Source organism: Silurus meridionalis, chromosome 18 (genome assembly GCF_014805685.1).
Source record: "Silurus meridionalis isolate SWU-2019-XX chromosome 18, ASM1480568v1, whole genome shotgun sequence".
Taxonomy (NCBI): Eukaryota; Metazoa; Chordata; class Actinopteri; order Siluriformes; family Siluridae; genus Silurus; species Silurus meridionalis.
In genome coordinates, this window is record NC_060901.1 from 17299905 (window position 1) to 17323058 (window position 23154).

General features: G+C 39.4%; 1 protein-coding gene across 4 annotated transcripts in view; it reads left to right on the forward strand.

Moving 5' to 3' along the window:
• Positions 1 to 23154, forward strand: part of grm8a (glutamate receptor, metabotropic 8a) — a 308123-nt gene that overhangs the window by 273133 nt on the left and 11836 nt on the right. For 3 of the 4 annotated variants that reach the window (XM_046873172.1, XM_046873173.1, XM_046873174.1), the window contains 2 exons: positions 15383 to 15522; positions 15630 to 16565. In XM_046873172.1, coding sequence (XP_046729128.1) covers positions 15383 to 15522; positions 15630 to 16565 — 1076 coding nt within the window. Of the gene's footprint in view, positions 1 to 11131; positions 11298 to 15382; positions 15523 to 15629; positions 16566 to 23154 lie in introns of those variants that run through there. The other variant, XM_046873175.1, reaches the window with a different exon arrangement.

A 23154-nucleotide genomic window follows, 5' to 3' on the forward strand; every position in this document is an offset into this window, starting at 1 on the left:
TCAAATTCTTATTTGCGTATTTATATTCTTATGCATAAATTTTTTTTTTTTTTTAATGGAAAATTTTGATTAATATTCTGCATTACACTTATTCGGGGGCATTCGTATTCAGAGGTGTATGTATGTATACATATGTATGTATGTATATTATATATATATATATATATATATATATATATATATATATATATATATATATATATATATATATATATATATATATATTATTTTGAGAAAATATTTTCATATTTTATTTAAACAAGCAGCTATTTTATCTAAAAATGTAAAAAGATTGTTCACATGTGAATAAGCACAGATGTCAAATATTATAAACTGTGTTATGATGGGCCCTTGAGCAAGGCTCTCAACCCTCCATGCTCCATGGGCACTGTCTGTTAGAAATGCAACAATATGCATAGAAGTAATTTTACTTAACTATAATATGTAAAAGTATCAAGTAAAAACATTCTTCTTTCTCTTTTTTTCTATATTTATTTTTATGTATATGCAGAAACTAAATATTTATCATGACACCAAGGAAAAAATATGATAAAACTATAATGAATGGAAGCTTCCTCCAAAGAAACCAGACTCAAATCTTTGTTAAAAGCACTATACAAATAAAATGATCCATTCTCAAAAGCACTATACAAATAAAATGTAATTGAATTGAGGATTATGCATAGTAAAAAATTGAATTAGCATATATAGCAGATAAAATCTGGAATGCTGTATGACATAATTAGTCCACATTCTTTTTAGACTGCATTATATATAATTATTGTGTTTTTACATACAGTAGACTGCATGTAAATGATGATTGTTAGGATTTCTTAGGGGTTCTTAGGAAGTCTATTAAGACAGTAGGACTGCAAACTATTTCTCTTGTATGAAATATAAATAGATCCGTTTTTTTCAGCCTGGATATGAAACATTCACACCACAGTGGAACTCTGCAATTGACATATAACTGACAGCTTTTTAACTGCCAACTGTATGGGATCATGTCAACAGTGGCCTCTTCATTAATATCATGATATCATTAAAGGTTTTGTCATTAGGTCTTCAGGATGAGCAGATAAAACCATAATGAAAGGAAAGAATAAGACTGATCAAATGGCCTTCCTTAGACTTTATTAGTTTTGGAGCTTTTGGTGTTTATGATTCACCTTCTTGCTTCATGATTAAACCTTTGAATTATTGCTGAACTCAATAAGCTACAAAGACGTCCAATTGCCTTAAATTGATGCAGTGAAATCCAGTCATTTGCACACCTTACATTTCCTTTCCTGAAGTCAGATTCGCAATGATGCTACCTGAGCACAGCAGCACCACTAATTCTAATAAAATGTCATTAAAGACGAGGCTTAAGGCTCATAAAGATTACAGCTCATGAAGATTTCAGACCTTTAAAGAGAAGATGCAGACCCCGTGAGGATCCTGAGATGTACCAGCTTCAACTGGATCCCACTTCATGAAGATTTTAGACATTGGACTTTGAGGATAAACAACCTTTATTCAGCACTCAAAATAACCTTCTACATACGCTGAACTCAAATGTTGGGCTAATTTATGAGTTGCTCCGGAGCTTCTGGTGCCAAACTGACTGAATAAGACTGTAGAATGGACATTACTGCTAATCACACACTCTGGTGCTCATTATATTTTTTACTCTCTGGTGTTTGTAATGTTTTAATGATTTATAATCACACTCTTGGTGTGGATGAGTTTTGAGTCTGGTTCCTCTCAAGGTTTCTTCCTCATACCATCTAAGGGAGTGTTTCCTTTGCCAGAGTCACCCCAGGCTGCTCATCAGGGATAAATACACATGCTTTAAATATAATTAAACTCTCTGTTCTATAATTCTTACATTCTGGAAAGCTACTTTGGAAAAAAAAAGCACTATAAAATTTAAATTGAAATGAAGGTTTATTTTTTCCTGGAAAATAGATTCATGTAGGATATCAGTGTATGATCGTTGTGTCAAGTGATTCCCCATTGAAATGCCCTTTTTTAAAATTCCTGTGCACTAGGGTTTATTATTTTCTGTCAATTTTGCTGCTCCATTCAGTAAAATATTCAGCAATGATTGTGAAAGGTACACATCCAATCATGGGAATCATTAATGCGAACATGAAAGCGGATTCTATTATCTTTTTCTGCAAAATGCATTTTGTAGCATGACTAAAGTAGGTTAGTGGACTAAGCACACATTGTGCAATCAAAAATAAATGTTTGGCATTAGTAGGAAATGAGGCATGCACCCAGACTTTCATTACAGGGCATGGGTTAAATTAAATAAGTGGAAAACCATGAAGCACAGCTTCCTGTCTAGCTGTAAGCATGGACATTACCTTACTACTACACAATACTCCACTGACTCACACCGTTGAACCATTTAAACTCCAACATTACTGATAGTTCCTAAGCCCTAATCATTTGAGATTAAAGCCATGACTTCAACGACAGAGAGAAAAGGTCTCCAGTGACAACTCTTAAGATCCCTGAGCTCCTTAAAGAACAGGGAATAAAGCAGATGAAGTCCACTGTCTACTATCTACATTAGGATGAAAAAGTGATTCAATAAAGTGCTGGTAGACTGCATAAAAACTGCCTAAATCCATGAAGAGCCATGAAAATCCATCAGTGTGAAGTTCCTTATTAATTTCTGGTCTTGCCACTAAATGTCCTTCAATTTTATATATATAAAAAAAGGAGATATAGTTTTTCTCTTCAACAGAATGAAACAATAGATAGAAGAATTTTCAAAAGTTAGAGGAAAAACCTGAAATCGTTTCTTTAAATCTTCATTCCAACAGCAAAATGATTGTGCTTTGGAGTCAAAGGTCTGGGGGCCAAATCCAAGCCATGCTAAACTGGCACTCCTGGGCCCCTTAACAAGGCCCTTAACCCCATAGCTGCTTAGTTGTATGAATGAGATAAATGTAAGTCACTCTGAATAAGGGCATCTTACCAAATGTCATATACAGTGCTTTGCGGAAGTATTCGGCCCCCTTGAACTTTGCGAACTTTTGCCACATTTCAGGCTTCAAACATAAAGATATAAAACTGTAATTTTTTGTGAAGAATCAACAACAAGTGGGACACATTTATGAAGTTGAACGAAATTTATTGGATATTTCAAACTTTTTTAACAAAAAAAACCCTGAAAAATTGGCTTTGCAAAATTATTCAGCCCCCTTAAGTTAATACTTTGTAGCGCCACCTTTTGCTGCGATTACAGCTGTAAGTCGCTTGTGGTATGTCTCTATCAGTTTTGCACATTGAGAGACTGAAATTTTTGCCCATTCTGTGGAAAGAACTGAAAACTGCTGTTCACAAATGCTCTCCATCCAACCTCACTGAGCTTGGATGGAGAGCATTTGTGAACAGCAGTTTTTAGTTCTTTCCACAGATTCTCGATTGGATTAAGGTCTGGACTTTGACCTGGCCATTCTAACCCCTGGATATGTTTATTTGTGAACCATTCCATTGTAGATTTTGCTTTATGTTTTGGATCATTGACTTGTTGGAAGACAAATCTCCGTCCCAGTCTCAGGTCTTTTGCAGACTCCATCAGGTTTTCTTCCAGAATGGTCCTGTATTTGGCTCCATCCATCTTCCCTTAAATTTTAACCATCTTCCCTGTCCCTGCTAAAGAAAAGCAGGCCCAAACCATGATGCTGCCACCACCATGTTTGACAGTGGGGATGGTGTGTTCAGGGTGATGAGCTGTGTTGCTTTTACGCCAAACATAACGTTTTGCATTGTTGCCAAAAAGTTCGATTTTGGTTTCATCTGACCAGAGCACCTTCTTCCACATGTTTGGTGTGTCTCCCAGGTGGCTTGTGGCAAACTTTAAACGACACTTTTTATGGATATCTTTAAGAAATGGCTTTCTTCTTGCCACTCTTCCATAAAGGCCAGATTTGTGCAGTATATGACTGATTGTTGTCCTATGGACAGAGTCTCCCACCTCAGCTGTAGATCTCTGCAGTTCATCCAGAGTGATCATGGGCCTCTTGGCTGCATCTCTGATCAGTCTTCTCCTTGTATGAGCTGAAAGTTTAGAGGGACGGCCAGGTCTTGGTAGATTTGCAGTGGTCTGATACTCCTTCCATTTCAATATTATCGCTTGCACAGTGCTCCTTGGGATGTTTAAAGCTTGGGAAATCTTTTTGTATCCAAATCCGGCTTTAAACTTCTCCACAACAGTATCTCGGACCTGCCTGGTGTGTTCCTTGTTCTTCATGATGCTCCCTGCACTTTAAACGGACCTCTGAGACTATCACAGTGCAGGTGCATTTATACGGAGACTTGATTACACACAGGTGGATTCTATTTATCATCATTAGTCATTTAGGTCAACATTGGATCATTCAGAGATCCTCACTAAACTTCTGGAGAGAGTTTGCTGCACTGAAAGTAAAGGGGCTGAATAATTTTGCACGCCCAATTTTTCAGTTTTTTATTTGTTAAAAAAGTTTGAAATATCCAATAAATTTCGTTCCACTTCATGATTGTGTCCCACTTGTTGTTGATTCTTCACAAAAAAATGAGTTTCATATCTTTATGTTTGAAGCCTGAAATGTGGCAAAAGTTCGCAAAGTTCAAGGGGGCTGAATACTTTCGCAAGGCACTGTATGTCTAAGTCCATGTCCCATATGGACAAACACAAAATATAATCCAACACAGAGTCAAAAACAAACGAAGGACAAGTGATCAGCTAAAGCTGAAAACCAGAGACAATGTCAAAAAGCCAGAAAGAACTAAAAATAATATCAAATAAAACAGATCACCAATACAGATGTGAAAACAATTGTTAGTACTCTTCCAATAAAGAAAGAAAGAAAAACCCATATCGAAATAACATCGAAATAACTTAAAACTGACAAAAGTTATAATAAATAAAACTGACTGAAAGCTAACTAATAAAAATCAGACGTTGCTTTTGAATTGTGGTTCAACTAAAGCATCATTTTTTTTTTTTTTAAATGATAAAAGATTTATCAAGATGGATCCTGTGATCCAAGATGGCGGCGCGGCAGTAGCTTGCAGCGGCCTCTCGGGATCCAAAAAATGGTGCTTCCACCATATTTAGCTCGACCTTCCACAATACATGGACACCAGAGTCAGCTGTGTTCATGTATACGACCACCAGACACTACTACGGTACAGACATCATGCAACCAATAATCTGCATGATTATGTCATCAATAACCTTCGCGACCTCGGCTTGCTGTGATCTCCGCCACAAAGACCAGGCCCCCAGACCTCGGTGTCACCTGATGCCGGTGGCCGGAAGGGGGGACGTCGGAAGCACTGCTCGAAGACGTGGAAGCGCGGCAAGCGGGCGGGTGTCCGTGCTAGGCTAAATGCTAACCCTAGCCGGCCGGCTCTCCCATCCATTTTTCTTTCAACTGTCTGCTCCTTGGACAATAAACTGGACTACACCCGACTCCAGCGAACCACACGGCGAGAGTTTAGAGACTGTTGCGTCTTTCTTTTCATGGAGAAGTGGCTCAGAGACAGAGTTCTGGAAGCCGCCATCCAGCTAGACGGGTTAACTGCGTTTGGAGCCGACAGAAACGCAGCACTGTGCGGTGGTGGCGTGTGTGTTTATTTCAACACGGAATGGTGTAAGAACTCTGTGCTTGTTTCACGCTACTGCTCATCGCTAGTGGAGTTTGTGACTGTTAGATGCAGACCTTTTTATTTACCACGGGAATTCACCACTGTTTACATTGTCGGAGTGTACATTCCTCCCAGTGCTAATGCTAAGGAGGCACTGTGTGAACTCTACGGTGCTATTAGTGACCTGCAGAATGCTCACGCCGAAGGATTGTTTATTATCGCCGGAGATTTTAACCATGTAAATCTCAGGACTGTGCTTCCTAAACTCCATCAGCATGTGGACTTTGCAACGAGAGGAGCGAACACGCTGGATCTTGTTTACACAAACATCCCCGGCGAGTATCGTGCGGAGCCCCGCCCCATCTCGGATACTCAGACCACTGCTCTGTTATGTTAATTCCAGCATACAGACCGCTCATCAGACGCTCTGAACCGGTACTGAAACAGGTGAAAACCTGGCCAGAAGAAGCTACTTCTGCTCTTCAGGACTGTTTTGAGTGCACTGACTGGGACATGTTTAGAGAGGCTGCAACCAACGGCGATTCCATCAACTTGGAGGAGTACACATCATCAGTGACCAGCTACATCAGCAAGTGCGTTGATGATGTGACCATCTCCAAGACCATCACTACACGCTCCAACCAGAAACCGTGGATGACTGCAAATGTGCGTGTGCTGCTGAAACAAAAAGACTCTGCCTTCGGAACAGGGGACAAGGCGGCCTTAAAAACAGCAAGGGCCAAACTGTCCCGTGCCATCAGAGAGGCGAAGCGCGCACACGCAAAGAAAATCCACGACCACTTCCATGACAGCGGAGACACCTGGCGCATGTGGCAGGGCATTCAGGCGATTACAAACTACAAGCCTACATCACCTGCTTGTGACCGTGATGCCTCCCTCCCAGATGCGCTGAATGACTTCTACGCCCGGTTTGAGGTACAGAACAATGTGAAGGCGATGAAGACCACCCCTCATCCCACTGACCAGGTGCTCGGTCTAACCACAGCTGAAGTGAGGAAAACTTTATGCAGAATTAACCCATGGAAGTCTGCTGGACCAGGCAACATTCCTGGCAGAGTGCTCAGGGAATGTGAAGAACAGTTAGGGGGTGTCTTTACTGACATCTTCAACATCTCCCTGAGCAGTAACGTTGTTCCCACGTGCTTCAAGACAACGACCATTGTTCCCGTGCCGAAGAAATCTACTGTCTCCTGCCTCAATGACTATTGTCCCGTCGCGCTTACACCCATCGTGATGAAGTGCTTCGAGAGGCTCGTCATGAGGCACATTAAGATCCAGCTCCCATCCTCCCTGGACCCCATGCAGTTTGCGTATTGTCCGAACCATTCCACGGACGATGCCATCTACACAACCCTCCATCTGGCCCTCACCCACCTGGACAACAAGGACTCATATGTACGAATGCTGTTTACTGACTTTAACTCAGCATTCAACACAATCATTCCTCAGCACCTGATTGAGAAGTTGAGCCTACTGGGCCTGAACACCTCCCTCTGTAACTGGATCCTGGACTTCCTGACTGGAAGACCTCAGTCAGTCTGGATCGGGAACAGCATCTCCAGCACCACCGCATTGAGGCCCCCCAGGGCTGTGTGCTCAGTCCACTGCTGTTCACTTTGCTGACTCATGACTGTGTAGCAATGCACAGCTCGAATCACATCATCATGTTTGCCGATGACATGACAGTGGTGGGTCTAATTAGCAAGAACGACGAGTCAGCATACAGAGAGGAGGTGCAACGGTTAACAGCCTGGTGTGGAGCTAACAACCTGTCTCTGAACGTTGACAAAACCAAAGAGATGGTTGTGGACTTCAGGAGAGCACAGAGCGACCAATCTCCACTGAATATTGATGGATCCTTAGTGGAGATCGTCAAGAGCACCAAATTCCTTGGTGTTCATCTGGCAAATAACCTCACCTGGTCACTCAACACCAGCTCCATCACCAAGAAAGCCCAGCAGCGTCTCTACTTCCTGAGAAGGCTGAGGAAAGCCCATCTCCCTCCCCCCATCCTGACCATGTTCTACAGAGGGACCATTGAGAGCATCATGAGCAGCTGCATCACTGCCTGGTTTGGGAATTGCACCGTCTCGGATTGCAAGACCCTACAGAGGATAGTGAGAACAGCTGCGAAGATCATCGGAGTCTCTCTTTCCTCTCTCATAGAAATTTACACCACACGCTGCATCTGCAAAGCACACAGCATTGTGGATGACCACACACACCCTTCACACACACTTTTTACTCTCCTGCCATCAGAAAAAACGGTTCCGAAGCATTCGGGCCACCACATCAAGACTGTGTAACAGTTTCTTTTCTCAAGCCATCAGGCTTCTCAACACACAGAACTGAAACTGAACTCACACACTCACTCACACACACACTAATGTGTGTTACCGAACTGTACAACCTGGACTAAACACTTAACACACACTCATTACTCATTACTCTTGACCGTACCACTCTCTTACTGCTGTTTTTTTGCACCTTTCACTTTATTATACTGTTTACATGCTGTCTTTTGCACATCTTGACTGCTGCTGTTTCTGCTGTTTTTGCACTACATTGTTCTGGTATACTCACTCCCAGGTATAGTTTTTAGGTTTAAGGAGGAACGTTGTCTCGTTTTTACTGTGTACCGTGTGCAACTGTGTATAGTACAAATGCCAATAAAAGCCTCTTGACTTGACTTGAAATATTTTGACCATAGGGACACTAATTAGCATCACACGTGGCTTCAAACTTGTAATCAGACAGTCCGTCTATTTAAAGGGCATAAAGTAATCACTGTGCTGGTATCATGGTGTGCACAACACTGAACATGGACCACAGAAAGGTTAGTAAAGAGTTGTCTCAGGAGATTAGAAAGAAAATTAAAGAAATGCATCTTAAAGGTAAATGCTTTAAGACTATCTCCAAGCAACTTAATGTTCCTGCTACTACAGTCGGGAGGTACAGAGACGAAGCATTGCGACTTGCTCTCCCCCTGTAAGGGATCCTGTGCAGCGCATCTTTAACAGCAAGGCTTCGACAAAACAGTCAGAACTTTCTGGGGATCCGGCTGTGAAGGGGGGCGCCGCACTGCTGTATCCGGTGCCTGCCCTTGGAACTTGGAAAAATCTTCCAGATGTGTCTCAGTGGGTCCTGCACACTGTAGAGCACCTTCATGTGGGCGGAACGACATCTCATATATGGGATTTGACTACTTTGTGCACGCAGCTTTTAGGACCTGTGGGTTTTAATGGAGGGGCAATCCCCTCCGTATCATCAAGGTCATGCTGCAATGCCTACATACCTTAGATGTTTGGAGAGATCCAGGGTTCCTATCTCTAGGCCCTGTGCTGGGAGTCTCTGGTCGTCGTGTAATGCTAACTACAGATGGTCCCTCACGGGGTGGGGAGCGATCTTGAGTGGTCTGTGGGAAGAGCCCACAGAGAAATTCAGAAAAAAACTCATGTGTATCTGTTCAAATACTAGCCGTGTTTCAACAGATACACACTAGGCAGGGACTGGTTAGTCTGGCGTGATTGGACACTCGTTCCCAAAGCGTTTCACTGCAGCTCATGTCCCTGAAAGGGAAAGTCTCTAGGTTATATACGTAACCCTAGTTCCCTGAGGAAACGAGACGCTGTGTCTCTATGCCACACCTCTGGCGTCCCTGCAGTGCTTCCTTCTCTTTTTACAGAAGCTGCCATATGCTTTTTATACTTCCTGGTCGTGACGTCACCCTGTCGGTGACGGCCAGCGTCAAATTTTTGACTGATTACACACATTATTTCCGAGCGTGAACACTCTGGCACGTTCCCAAAGCATTTCAACGCATTGTCTTGTTCCCTCTGGGAACTAGGATTACATACTTAACCTAGAGACATTCTACACTAGTTGGAGATTTCTTTCTGGCCTTGCGATCTAGTTCATCCCAGAGCAGTTCAATAGGATTTAGGTACAGCGAATAGGCAGGCCATTCAAAAACTCCACATAACACTTATCCAGATGACTTGTTTTTGGGCATACAAAGCAAATTCCAATGAAAAAAGTACAATTTTAAGTTTTTTTTTCAGCTTACATGAAAAAATTATTTTTTAAATCGCAGGTCAAATTTTATCTAGATAAAAATAAAAAAAACCCTACCCATCACCTACGACAAATGTGCGTTTGTAACATCCAACATCCCGTAAGTAAACTGCAGTGGCTGGTTTATAAAGTTTATAAAGTTACAATTCCTTCAAATTGTTCACAATGTGTAATAGTTGAGCGAGTAGGTTCTGTGTGTTCTTTCTGTGAACAATAGGATGGACATTTTCTTTCAGTGCTACCTGAATGCTCAGCACCTGTCTGAAAGATCACAAAGGCAGGTATCACTAGTGATATGCGGGAACCCAGAGGCATTCAATCAGTGTACTTTTTTTCCCAGAAATAAGGGAGATTTACCATGGATGTTTCAATACAAGGCTAAAGAACAGTGTAAAAAAACCTTTAAGGTAAAAGACAGATAGAAAATGAGTCTTGATGCATATAAGCATGCTAGAAATAAAATCTAGGTGGCATATGTAGAAAAGTAAATGCTTGGTATACACACACTGGTATTTAGATTGGCTATTTATTGCAGGTTTTACAAATATAGTATGCAGACACAATAGCAAAAACAATTTTACATTTTTTTTAGATTAGATCACTTTTGAATTAAACAAAAAAATTAAACAAAAAAAAGGGTTTTATGTCACATTATACACTGTTAGAAATTGCTGTTAATTTACAGCAGGATTTCAACAGTATCATAATGTTATGTTTAAAAGCAGTACATTACTGTTTTATTGTTGTTGTAAAATGATGTAGACACAATATAACGGCATTTTGCTGTATTTATTACTCAGAGAAAAAAAAAACATTACTATACAGTATTTTTACAAACTGCAGTGAGCACGTGGGGACTTTTATCCGTCTTCATAACATTAACAGGTGAGTTCTCTTTTTGTTTGCGCGACAAAATTCATTACATTTGCTATGGCAGCTAACGTATGGTGGATATTGAAAGTTAATCGATCTTCTATTTGCTTATATTCAGTGATTAATACACCAAATGCATCACTGTGTTGTGCAGCTGGATTTCAGACTTGGGTTGCATTATTCTCAATTACCGGGTGAGTTTCATTCAGAAAAATATGTGATAATCCTTCTGTAAAGTTCATTTTTCAAACTCCATTGCACTGAAATCACATTGTCTTTGTATCACACTAAAATGACTGGTGCCTCCACTGCTTTTCTGAAATTCGTGAAGCCTCCAGCGTTAGAAAAAAAAACCTTATATATCGGTGTTATTGTGTTTTACTTTTTTGCCCAAAAGATCTGAGTGCTGTTGCTTGTTTTCTTTCTGGAATGAAAACTGTTCTTTATACAAGAATATACTTTGCTATATGTTTTCTGTGAGTAATCATTTACCCTCCACTAGTTCTGAACACACACATTTGTTTTTCAGGCATATAATCGGGATAAATCCGGAAAAGAGCACAAGCTGTAGGAGTATCAAAGCGGACGTGTCTCCAGTCTACTTAAAAAATTAATAGATTTTAAGTGACTTTATAAAAGTAATACACACCACAGACACACACAAACATCGCATACACACACTCACAACACACACACCACACACATGCATATTCACTCAAAAATACTGTATATACTTGGGTGTTTTCTGTCATTCACTTTGTCTTTCTTACAAGAGTAAATTTTTTTTTTACATTTAGATGTATTTCCATGCATGTAATAAGCTTTGGGCTTTTGGTTGACCATTGTTTTTATTTTATACAAATGTTCTGTAAATAAGAATCTGTGTTATTTTCTTTAAGGTTATTTAGGATTTATTCTAAGACAGTTTAATAAAGAAGAGATGTTTTGAAACAACTCTCTAAAGCTGATTTACTTCTGTTAAAGAGTACATTTATACATGGTAATAATGTGGTGTTTTGTAGTTTAACTGGGGCAATTTCTTAAATCACAAGGTTTAATAAAACTGCTAATTATATTTTCAGAAATATACTTTAATGTATAAACAGTGTTATGTTGTATTTTAACAGTGTTCATTACAGGAAAATTATTTCTTTCCATATACCTTTTTACTAAAAAGCTGGGGTCAGAGTGCTGGATCAGCAGTGATAGAAAAGGTCAGTAAGGCCACACCTTCAGTCCAGTTTAATTTAGTTAAAATTAGATCAGTTTAATTCAATAAAGTGTTGTTTGTCTAGCATTGTTAGCAATTATACTAACATACAATACTATCATACAATAATAGTAGTGATAATACTACCTGTATTAACAAGGTACATCGTGCCAGCTCTTGTCGTTCACAGATGGACCTTGGAAAGGGTTTTGAGATGGGCTTGTCCCTATCTCCAACCTCACCTGCTCAGTCCAGCTAGTGCTGGTGCTTAAATGCAAAACTGTTCATGACAATTGCAGCCTCCAATTGTCTCCATTGTTGTCATGGAGTTTAACCTTCCACATTAGCCTCATTACATAAGACAGTTTATTTAAATATTGTATGTATGTTACATGCTCCGGAAAATTTTTAAAAAATTGAAAAAATTCAAATGTTGCTGTCATTAAATTAAAAGATACAGCATTATAGTAGAAAGAACAATCATCATTATTACATTCCAGTGCTCATGTTATTTCTCACTCTCCAGTGTTCTGAATTGTTTAAAGACTATAATCACAGTCTTGATATCACCCAAAGGAGGATGGGTTCCCCTTTTAAGTTTGGTTCCTGTAAAGGTTCCTCTAAAGGTTTCTTCCTCATAACATCCTTGCCACGGCTGCTTATCAGTGATAAATGCACATCATTCACCTTAACTGTTGATTTCTGTAAAGCTGCTTTGAGACAATGGATTCTTTGGGACCTTTTAGGATTCCAGCTTCACTTTTCATTTCATTTTTCATTTTCACAATGCGATGCATCGATTTAAAAAAGTGTGTCGGAAAGAAGTTGGCATTTGTTTTCGTGATGCATCGTTTTTTTAACATATTTGCATCAGTAAAAATTATTTATTTAAACATAATTACTAGTAGATGCGCTAATAATTTGGGACCAATATTTTATATGTAGGTTGATTTCTACTTGCTAAACTTTTTCTCGAACGCGTTCTATCAGCACCACTGCTGCTACATGAATATGATGTATCGCAGCGCTACAGAGACCGAGGCGTGTCCTGAGAGTCACTTAGAATAGAGATTAACATGGCAGAGCTGATTCCTGGATACAAAACAGGAAAATAATGTCTTTTTCTTTCATCTTTTTTTTTTTTTGTTTCTTGCACTACAAAGGCCTGATTGTGAAAGGGCCATGCGTTAAAAGTCAAAAGGCACTTAAGTATATTGATGATTTGCTGTCTGTCTGAAGTAAAGAAATAAAAGCTTACTATCTGTACCCTATTGAATTGCATAGCATTATGGGTTTTTTTTTTTCATTTGCATCGTATTGCATTGAATCACATTGTGTTGAATCATAATGAAATCGGATTCCCTGCACTGCATCTTAATGGGTTGAATCATATCGCATCGCACCAGTAACAGTGCATCCAGAAAGTATTCACAGCAATTCACTATTCCACATTTTGTTATGTTACAGCCTTATTCCATGAATTTGATCAGAATCAGGATCAGGTTTATTGGCCAAGTGTGTTGACACACACAAGGAATTTGGTTAGGCTGTTAGTTAATATCATTATAAAATATTATTTGCAAATTTATATTAAAAAAAAGAAATAATCACGTACGTTCACATCTCAATACTTTGTTGAAGCACCTTTGGCACCAATTACAGCCTTGTCTTTTAAAATATGATGCAACAAGCTTGGCACACCAATTTTTTAGCAGTTTCTACAATTCTTCTTTGCAGAACCTCTCAAGCTCAAGCTGGGGAACATTGGTGCACAGCGATGTTCAGATCTCTCCAGAGATGTTTAATCGAGTTCAAGTCTGAGCTCTGGCTGGGCCACTCAAGGACATTCACAGAGTCTTCCCGTAGCCTCTCGTTTGTTATTTTGGCTGCATGCTTAGGGTCATCGCTCATGTTGGAGGATGAATCGTCGCCCCAGTCTAAAGTCTAGAACGTTCTGGAGCGGGTTTTCATCAAGAATTTCTCTGTACATTGCTGCATTCATCTTTCCCTCAATCCTGATTAGTCTCCCAGTTCCTGTCGCTACAAAAAATCCCCACAGCATGATGCTGAAACCACCATGCGTCACTGTAGAGATGGTATTGACCAGGTAATGAGCGATGCCTGGTTTCCTCCAGACATGACACTTCAGGCCAAGGAGTTCAATCTTTGTTTCTCATGGTCTAAGAGTCCTTCAGGTGCGTTATGGCAAAATCCAGGTGGGCTGTCATGTGCCTTTTTCTAAAGAGTGGCTTTTGTCTGGCCACTATACTATACAGGAGAGACTGGTGAAATTCTGCAAAGACGGTTGTTCTTCTGGAAGGTTCAGCTCTTTCAGAGTTAAATTCTGGGTCACCTCCCTGACCAAGGCCCTTCTCCCCCGATTGCTCGGCTTGGCCTGGCGGTTCCGCTCTAGGAAGAGTCCTGGTTCCATTTACGGATGATGGATGCCACTGTGCTCATTGAGACCTTCAATGCTGCAGAAATCGTTCTGTACCCTCACCCAAATACGTGCCTCGATACAATCCTGTCTCTGAGGTCTACAGACAATTCCTTGGACTTCACGGCTTGGTTTGTGCTCTGACATGCACTGTTAATTGTGAGACCTCAGTTGATTGGACATGATTTGGAAAGGCACACACCTGTCTGCCTTTCCAAATCATGTCCAATCAACTGAATTTTGCACAGGTGGACTCCAATTAAGTTGTAGCACAATCTCAAGGATGATCAGTGGAAACAGGAAGCACCTGAGCTCAATTTTGAGTGTTATAGCAAAGGCTGTGAATATTTATGTACATGTGCTTTTTTTTTCTGTTTTAATTTGTAATAAATTTGCAAGGATTTTAAACAAACTTCTTTTACATTGTCATTATGGGGTATTGTTTGTAGAATTTTGAGGAAGATAATGAATTGAATCCATTTGGGCTGTAACATAAAAAAATGTGGAAAAAGTGAAGTGTTGTGAATATTTTCTTGATACACTGTATGTATCTTTAATGTATAGTATCATTGGCTATGGTTATGGCTATGGACACACGTCCCTACTGTCTACAGTCTAATCTTCCATATTTTATAATCTCCCTCTCGGCTGTTTTTATTTGCTTTTCTTCAACTCTGTCTTCCTGATTAGTAGAACCATTTAGGTTCACTTCTGGGATTCTGTAACAACACATGTACCAGAGCCATTCCCCGTTCCTTACTCGTTTTCCAGCATGCAGAAACAGTTCAGTTTTTCCTTTAAAACACTGCTAGACTGGAGCTGAGAGACCAGTTCATAAGTGCTGACAGTAACTTCATACTGTAACTTCCTTCGTAGGAATGTCATGTGGGTGTATTTTCCTGTAGTCATGGAGCAATTCTCCCATGCACAGCACAGAGCTGTTTATGTCCTTTCTCCTCCCGTTTTACCTAAAAAAAAAAAATGTTGAAGGCTACTGAAAACTTTGATGCACACTATTTAAGCTCCTGTAACAATCAAGTACACGTCTGATTAAGCAATAGTCACCTTATAACACACCAAAATGCCATCGACTGGCATTTAAGATGCTGATTTTACACTGTGCTCTCTTCCAGGAAGTGCAGGGACACCGGTTACCTTCAATCAAAATGGCGATGCGCCTGGGCGCTATGACATCTTCCAGTATCAGATTAGCAAGAGCTCAGCGGCAGAGTATAAAGTGATTGGGAGCTGGACGAACAAGCTACACCTAGATGTGAGTAGGGATTGCATTCATTGTGGTTTATCTTTCTTTGTCGTTTTTGTATTTGTATTTGTGCGTGGCCTAAAATTGTGTCCACTAATTGTACGTGTGGAATCAAGGTAAACGCAATGCACTGGAGGAAAGGTGACCCTACGCTTCCCGTGTCAGTGTGCAGCGTGCCATGCCGGGTGGGCGAAAGGAAGAAGACTGTAAAGGGCGTACCGTGTTGCTGGCACTGTGAGCGGTGTGAGGGCTACAACTACCAGGCAAGCGAGTTCAGCTGTGAAATGTGCCCATATGAACAGCGACCTGACCGCAACCGGACTAGCTGCCAGCCTATTCCCATCATTAAGTTGGAGTGGTACTCACCCTGGGCATCTGTGCCTGTTTTTATTTCCGTCCTGGGCATTATGGCGACCAGTTTCGTCGTGGTTACGTTCATCCGCCACAATGACACGCCCATAGTGCGAGCATCGGGCCGTGAGATGAGCTATGTGCTATTGACAGGCATCTTTTTGTGCTATGCCATCACTTTCCTGATGATTGCTACACCGAGCATTGCTGTCTGTTCCCTGCGCCGTATATTCCTAGGCCTGGGCATGTGCTTCAGCCATGCCGCCCTACTCACTAAGACCAATCGGATCCACCGGATCTTTGAGCAGGGCAAGAAGTCTGTTGCGGCTCCACGCTTCATCAGTCCAGCCTCACAGCTGGCCATCACCTTCAGTCTAATCTCTGTTCAGCTGTTTGGCGTGTTCGTGTGGTTTGCCATTGACCCGCCTCACACAGTGGTAGACTACGGCGAGCAGCGCACTGCCGATCCCGACAGGGCACGGGGGGTGCTCAAGTGCGACATTTCAGACCTTTCGCTCATTTGCTCATTGGGCTACAGCATCCTCCTGATGGTCACATGCACTGTTTATGCCATAAAGACCCGCGGGGTGCCCGAGACTTTCAATGAGGCTAAGCCTATTGGATTTACAATGTACACAACCTGTATCATTTGGTTAGCTTTTATACCCATCTTCTTCGGCACGGCACAGTCAGCGGAGAGGGTGAGTATTATTTATTTATTTATTTATTTATTTATTTATTTATTTATTCTTCAGGGTTTATTTCATAGTGCATTACTAATGGTTATAATTTGTTCGCTTCATTAGTCCTAAGTCTCATCACACCCTCAAAGGGGATTCTCAGCCATAAAAAAGGCTCAGAAATACCCAGCATATGGTCCTAAGTTCACTGAGAAGAAATATTGACTTTTAAATCGAAAAACTACGACAGGAATTTTAATGAAGGTAGACGTTTCCGGCTGTTAAAAGTTTCTGGCATTTAAAAGTGTGAGTTATTTTCTCAGTGAAGGCTTGTCAGAGATTTTCACTTATGATGTTAGCTAGCTACCACCTGAACCAACAATCAGCCAACCCCTCAACTTGTTTTATTTGTTCATTTTATTTAGATATTTTTTATATTTATTGCTTATTAAACGGATACATTGAACATTGGACATTGAACACCCGCATGACTGTGCGTGTCTTGTGTTGCCATCTGTTGATGTGTTTCAAAACTTGTCTTGAAAATGTTTTTATACCACCTCATATGTATGAGGTAAGTACTCAAATTTCCAGGGAAGGTTGACCCCCGTGTAGCATATTGCATTCAGTAGCAAGAAGTTGTGTAATGCTCTACACTACATTACATTTACTTCATTTACATTCATACAGTAATTTTAGCAATATTTCTAAGGTGAAAGAAGGCTATCCTGTAATGTTATTTACATGAGCCTTGAAGGAAAGACTAGAGTCAATAATCGCCCCAAGGTCTTTCGCTGCTGTACACACTGAGACAGAAACGACATCCAGAGATGCTGCATAATCGGAAAGTTTACTACTAGCTGCATGTGGTCCTAGTAAAAGTTCTTCTTTACACACTCCTCAACATTGTTAAGATGATCTCTCTCATCCTGTTTTGCTGAAACATACAACTGTGTACCATCAACATAGCAATGGTAGCTAATACCATATAATTTCACCCAAAGGCAGCATATATAAAGAGAAAAGCAGTGGGCCTAGGACAGATCCTTGTGGATCTTACCATTTACATCTACAAACTGATAGTAAACAGTCCAGCATAACCTTAGCCAAGAAAGAGCTATTCCGTTTATTTCAACAAGATTTTCTAGTCTAGCAAGGAGACACAATCTAAAGGTCTTTAAGTATCTGATTTAAACAGTTCTTAAGTATTTGACTCATGTTAAATATAGGTGCAAAGGTGAACTAGTCAACACCAAGGCACATGTTAATGAAAAGCCAAAAAATTTGTGTGGTTTTATTTCTTTAAATACAAATTAGACACCGAAACTCTTCATTAACAACATTTAGATCAACTCAACAGCCTCTTTAACATGAGAGAATAAAACAAGGCTCAAACAAGGCGGGAAAAAATAAAAGGCAAAGTGGTAATGCAATCTTTCAAAAATAGATCTTTAATTAACAAATAAAATTATGTCCCAAAGTTGAAGAACCAGAAATGAATTTAGTAAATAATTTTTTAATAAATAATAATTAGCTGCCGTGCAAAAAGTAATTGGTGATTCAAATAAAGTGGAGTAAAAAAGTACATATATTGACGCATACATGTTAAGTAGAAAATAAATGTTCCTTATATCTTTGATACTCAGTAAAACTAGAAAGTAGCAAAAAAATTGTTTACACCACTTACATGTAAATCACACATTTTTCCCCATTTGGTGTTTGAACTTTAATTAAAATGCTTCACCTGTATGTATATAAAGTGGACAGTAAGTGTATATCAGCACAGTCTTTAGAAGAAAACAGTTTTGAGAGAGTGATTGGTGACTTCACCATTAAACCGGCTGAGATTTTGCACATTATGGATGAGTCGTGCCACTAAAAAATCAAAGAAAGAAGTTTGGATCAAATGTTTGGCTTTTCCCCATGATGCTGTGCACTTCGGGATGAAAAGCCAAACTGCGTAGACGAAGAGAAAGACGAGGGAATCGACATAGCTGATTAGATTTTAAGCAGGTTTACTGTTAAAAGCACTTCTAATCGATTGTAAATGAGCAAAAGAAGTGAGAATGACAGAGAAATTAGAAATTAAGCATCAAGGGGTCTTTTGGTCTCAGCATGACTCAAATAATCAGAAGAAATTGGAATTGTGTTTCTTTGTTGAGTTTTTATTGCAAAAATATATACATTTTCATTGTCAGTGACTCTGGGGGGCCTTGCGGGGGCAAAGACAATTAAAGTGTTTCATTTATATGATGTCTGTCTAACATTTAGCTTTACTGTATACACACACGCACACACACACACACACACACACACACACACACACACACACACACACACACACACTTATCAGGCCTGACTTCTCAGCTTTGAGTAGGATTGTGTGTCAAAGTTTTTGTAGCTAAATTGAACCTGCCATGTCCTGGCCACATTTGTGTTTGGTGGGGCCCAAAAAAAACAATCCATAAAAAGGCCAAATTAATAGGGCAGAAAGCAGAAAAGGCTTCCTGTGAGGCAGAAGTTAATTAAAAAATATGGAAAGGAAATAAATGTGATAGAATTAGAAAATATAATGTGGTCCATTAGGTGCAATTTAAAAAAATGTTTTATTTGTGGAGCGCTTGGAATGGACATAAATTTTTCATTCCTTCCTTTCTTTGTATTGATGCATGAGCGATATGGATATGGATATGGATCACTTTAGGTGTTTTGGGGCTTCTTTAATAAATTTCTGGTCTTGGACACCATCAGGATAAAATAGTAGATCTAAGAAGGAACTCTCACTCTGAGTTTACTGAGGATTTTTAACCATTATTGAATGATATCAAGACCTTCTTCTTTAATTTCTTTCATCATCAACATGTAACAGACATATACTGTATTAGTGTTGCCTTGCACAATATTTCTTGATTCTTTGTTTTATAAGCATTGTATTTAGTATAAAGTTAATGCAAATATAAATTACTATTATTGCCATGGATTGTAGAAACTTTATTAATTCCTCATATATTCCTGATGATTCTCTACAATGCGATGGATCGAGAGCGATGGAATGATAGTTTGATAGTTTGAATAAAGTTTCCACGGTTACCCAGAGGCTTACAATCTTCAAATAAACACAATTAAATAAGACATTTCTATTTTAAAAGTTAGTTCACCTTTTCTGACCTTGCCTACAGTAGGGGGCTGCAACAAATCCATTCAGTCTGGGTGTCCGGTGTTGGAGTTCAGCACCTGTTAGCTGCACTGTGCTAATGATCATTTCTGCTCGGTGAAGTTTTCTTTCACCTGAATCACAATGTCTAATTGCTCCACATGAAATGTGTACTTTGAAGAACAGCTGGACACATTCTAATCTTTCTTTTCTAAAACACACGGTTTGCAATAGTTACAATAACAGCATGGCAAGAGACATAAGAGCAAAACTTCCTGCATAATGGAAGAGCAAATGTACTAAAACATACCATTTGTCAGCTAAGACTTCATCATAGGGCTTGTTTATTAGATGTTCATTTATACTTGTACAGGTAAGACACAGAATGCATAATTTTTTCAACTCCAGAACCCCCATGTGAATCTGCGACTTCAGAATCCTTTCCTACTACAGTCTGGACTTTTCCGACACTGTCAGTCACATTCCTATCGATCCTTACATTAGTTTCTCGTTTTTTATATATAGACTACATTTACCCTGGGGTTCATCAACCCACAGCTCTCGAGCCTCATGCAGCTCTGGAGCCGTCCCGTCCCCCTAGCTGTGGATCCCTGCATCTTTGATGCAACAGAACAAATTTTATATATTTTTTTAATTTATTCTTTTGATACACAGTGACATTTTAGCATTCGTAGTAACAGATGTGAAAATGATAATAAAGTTTTACTATTTTGTCGACCAAACCATACGTCACTTACTGTCTACCTCCCGCACCTTGACCCGCGAGTAGCTGATTTCGAGGAGCAGACCCCAGCTCTTGTAAGCTAACTATGGAGAAATCTAAGAAAAATCTCCAATAAAAACATAGTTACTTTTTGTGCGGACAGATTTATTCACTTTCACTGCCAACGATGCTCGCCACAGCAATTGGCAAACAACAAACAAAATTGCGTCAAGCTTCGCTTCATTTCCAAACGAAGCACACACCATTGGCTGAGAAGTAACCAGCTGGAGATACATTTAAAAGAACTATGAAGTGAAATTAGCTCCCACAGCTTTCTGCAGCAGTTTTGAAATAGAGTGTATAAAGTCACCAAACTCAACAACAGTCGCTAGTTTTGTGGCAACTCCAGAGATGATAAAACGCAAAAAGCCAATTACAGATGGAGGAAGTATGAAAGAATCGTTCATTAAAATATCAGAGCAACTATTCCACGATGCCACTCTCCCAATGCCAAACAACACTCCCACGTCTTGCTAGGGACAAAAAGGTATAAATTGCTAACATCCAAATACAATATTAATCACAAAACTAGTCATATACTTTACATCTGAAAAAAAACCTACAATTTTTATTTGAAGTTCAAACATTTTTTGTGGCTCCAGGCAAATCCTATTTGGTGAGAGAGGGGGCAATGTGGTTGTTTTGTTCATATATGTTGCAGGCTCTTGGTTTACACTAATCACTAATAATACACTAATACATTTGAAAACGAAATTTTCCTCCAAAAAAATCTTTTCTTCCAGTTGCGCATCCACACTGAAACGTCTAAAAACGATCGAAAAAGTCGACCCAAAACAAGAAATACAATGTAGTAAGCAATCTTTTAAAAAGGTATCGTTGATTGACCAATGTTTCATCTCCCAAAGTAGAAAAAAACATTAGATGCTAATAAGCTTTGGTGCAGAAAGACAAATTGCATCTAGTACTTTCAATAAGATGGCGAAATCGGCGTCATTGTCGAATTGAAATATAGTGGAATAAAACACGTATTGAATCATAAATGTAGTTAAAAACAAGGTAAAAGTTGCTTATATCTTTGATAATTTTAAATAAGTAGCCAAAAATATTATTTAAGTAGTGATGACGTACATTTACTTACATACTTTACACCACTTACACGGAAACAATGTCGCTGTACTGTCATGGCAACTGCTGCCTCACAATGTAACAACCAATCACAGCTGTGCAGATCCAGTCTAGTGCTGCCACCTTTTGGACACACTGAGACACAGTTTCAGTCAACGGAAACGTAGCTTTTCAAAATTGCTTTACAAATCAATTTTGTTGATCAATTTGAAAATGCATTTCCCAATGGCTTAAACAGAGGTTTTTGAAAACGATGACACGTTTTAAGTCATTGCTGCAACTCGTCAAAGAGCTAGAAAGTAAATGAATGGCAGGCAAAAATAACGCAAGTGTCTTACTGTATGTTTTGCACGAATTGACATGTTACTGTGTACTGTGTGCCACTGTGTATAGTAGAAATGACAATAAAAGCCTCTTGACTTGACTTGAAATAACATTTTTTTCCTCATTCTAGTGTTTGAATTTAGTAAGCTCTTGAGCTGTAGCTCCATAAATTGGAAATTAAGTGTAAATCAGCACAGTCTTCAGGGGGAAAAGAGTTTTAAGACTGAGGCAGAAGGAAAAATTAGACAATTGTCCATCTGACATGTTTCAGAATGAACCCTCTCTGAAGGAGAGCACTGTGACTGAAAAAAGCTTATAATATCTTGTCTTTCCACTCAAATTTCATTTGAACTAGCATTGAAAACCTGGCGTACATCTCTATGAGAATAATGCAGAACGTATAAATGCACTTTTTTCTATTCTCCTAATACTACAGCAATCGGCCAGAAGCAATTTGGTTCCTATGCATTTTGGAAAAGTAAAAAAAAGTATGACATTTGATTTGAGTGATTTCCAGGTCAGGATTAGTATGGAAAAAAGAACACTGCTATGCATATCCATACTATGGCCTATTGCATTATTTTAAGAATTTTAAGAAAAAAATTATTATTTATATAATTTTTATTTATTTATTTTTTTTTATATAAAACAATAGCTATGTCTACAGTAATCCACATACATTTGAAAACAGATCTACAAATGGTCTGCATCACACGGTCATATTCAGTCGTTTACAAAAGTTGCTTATCCACGGCGAAAATGTCCGAAAACTCTTACGTCCCTGTACTGCGCACAGGTAAAACATACAGTAAGACACTTACGTTATTTTTGCCTGCCATTCATTTACTTTCTAGCTTTTTGAACAGTTGCAGCAATGAAACGTGTCATCGTTTTCAAAAGCCTCTGTTCAAGCCATTAAGGAAATGCATTTTCAAATTGATCAACAAAATTGATTTGGAGAGCAATTTTTAAAAGCTACGTTTCCGTTGAAACTGCGTCTCAGTGTGACCAAAGGGTGGCAGCACTAGACTGTATCTGCACAGCTGTGATTGGTTGTTACGTTGTGAGGCAGCAGTTGCCATAACAGTACAGCGCCCCAACTGTGGAACTAAACGCATGGAAAACAGAAATCAGAAATTCTGACTCTGACATACATCAGAGATTTTAGCTTAACATGTAGTTAAAATTTAAAATCATTGTATCAGATGTTAAATATGATCTCAAAAATCTTTAGGGAAGTCTGCATATTTTAGCCTGAGCGA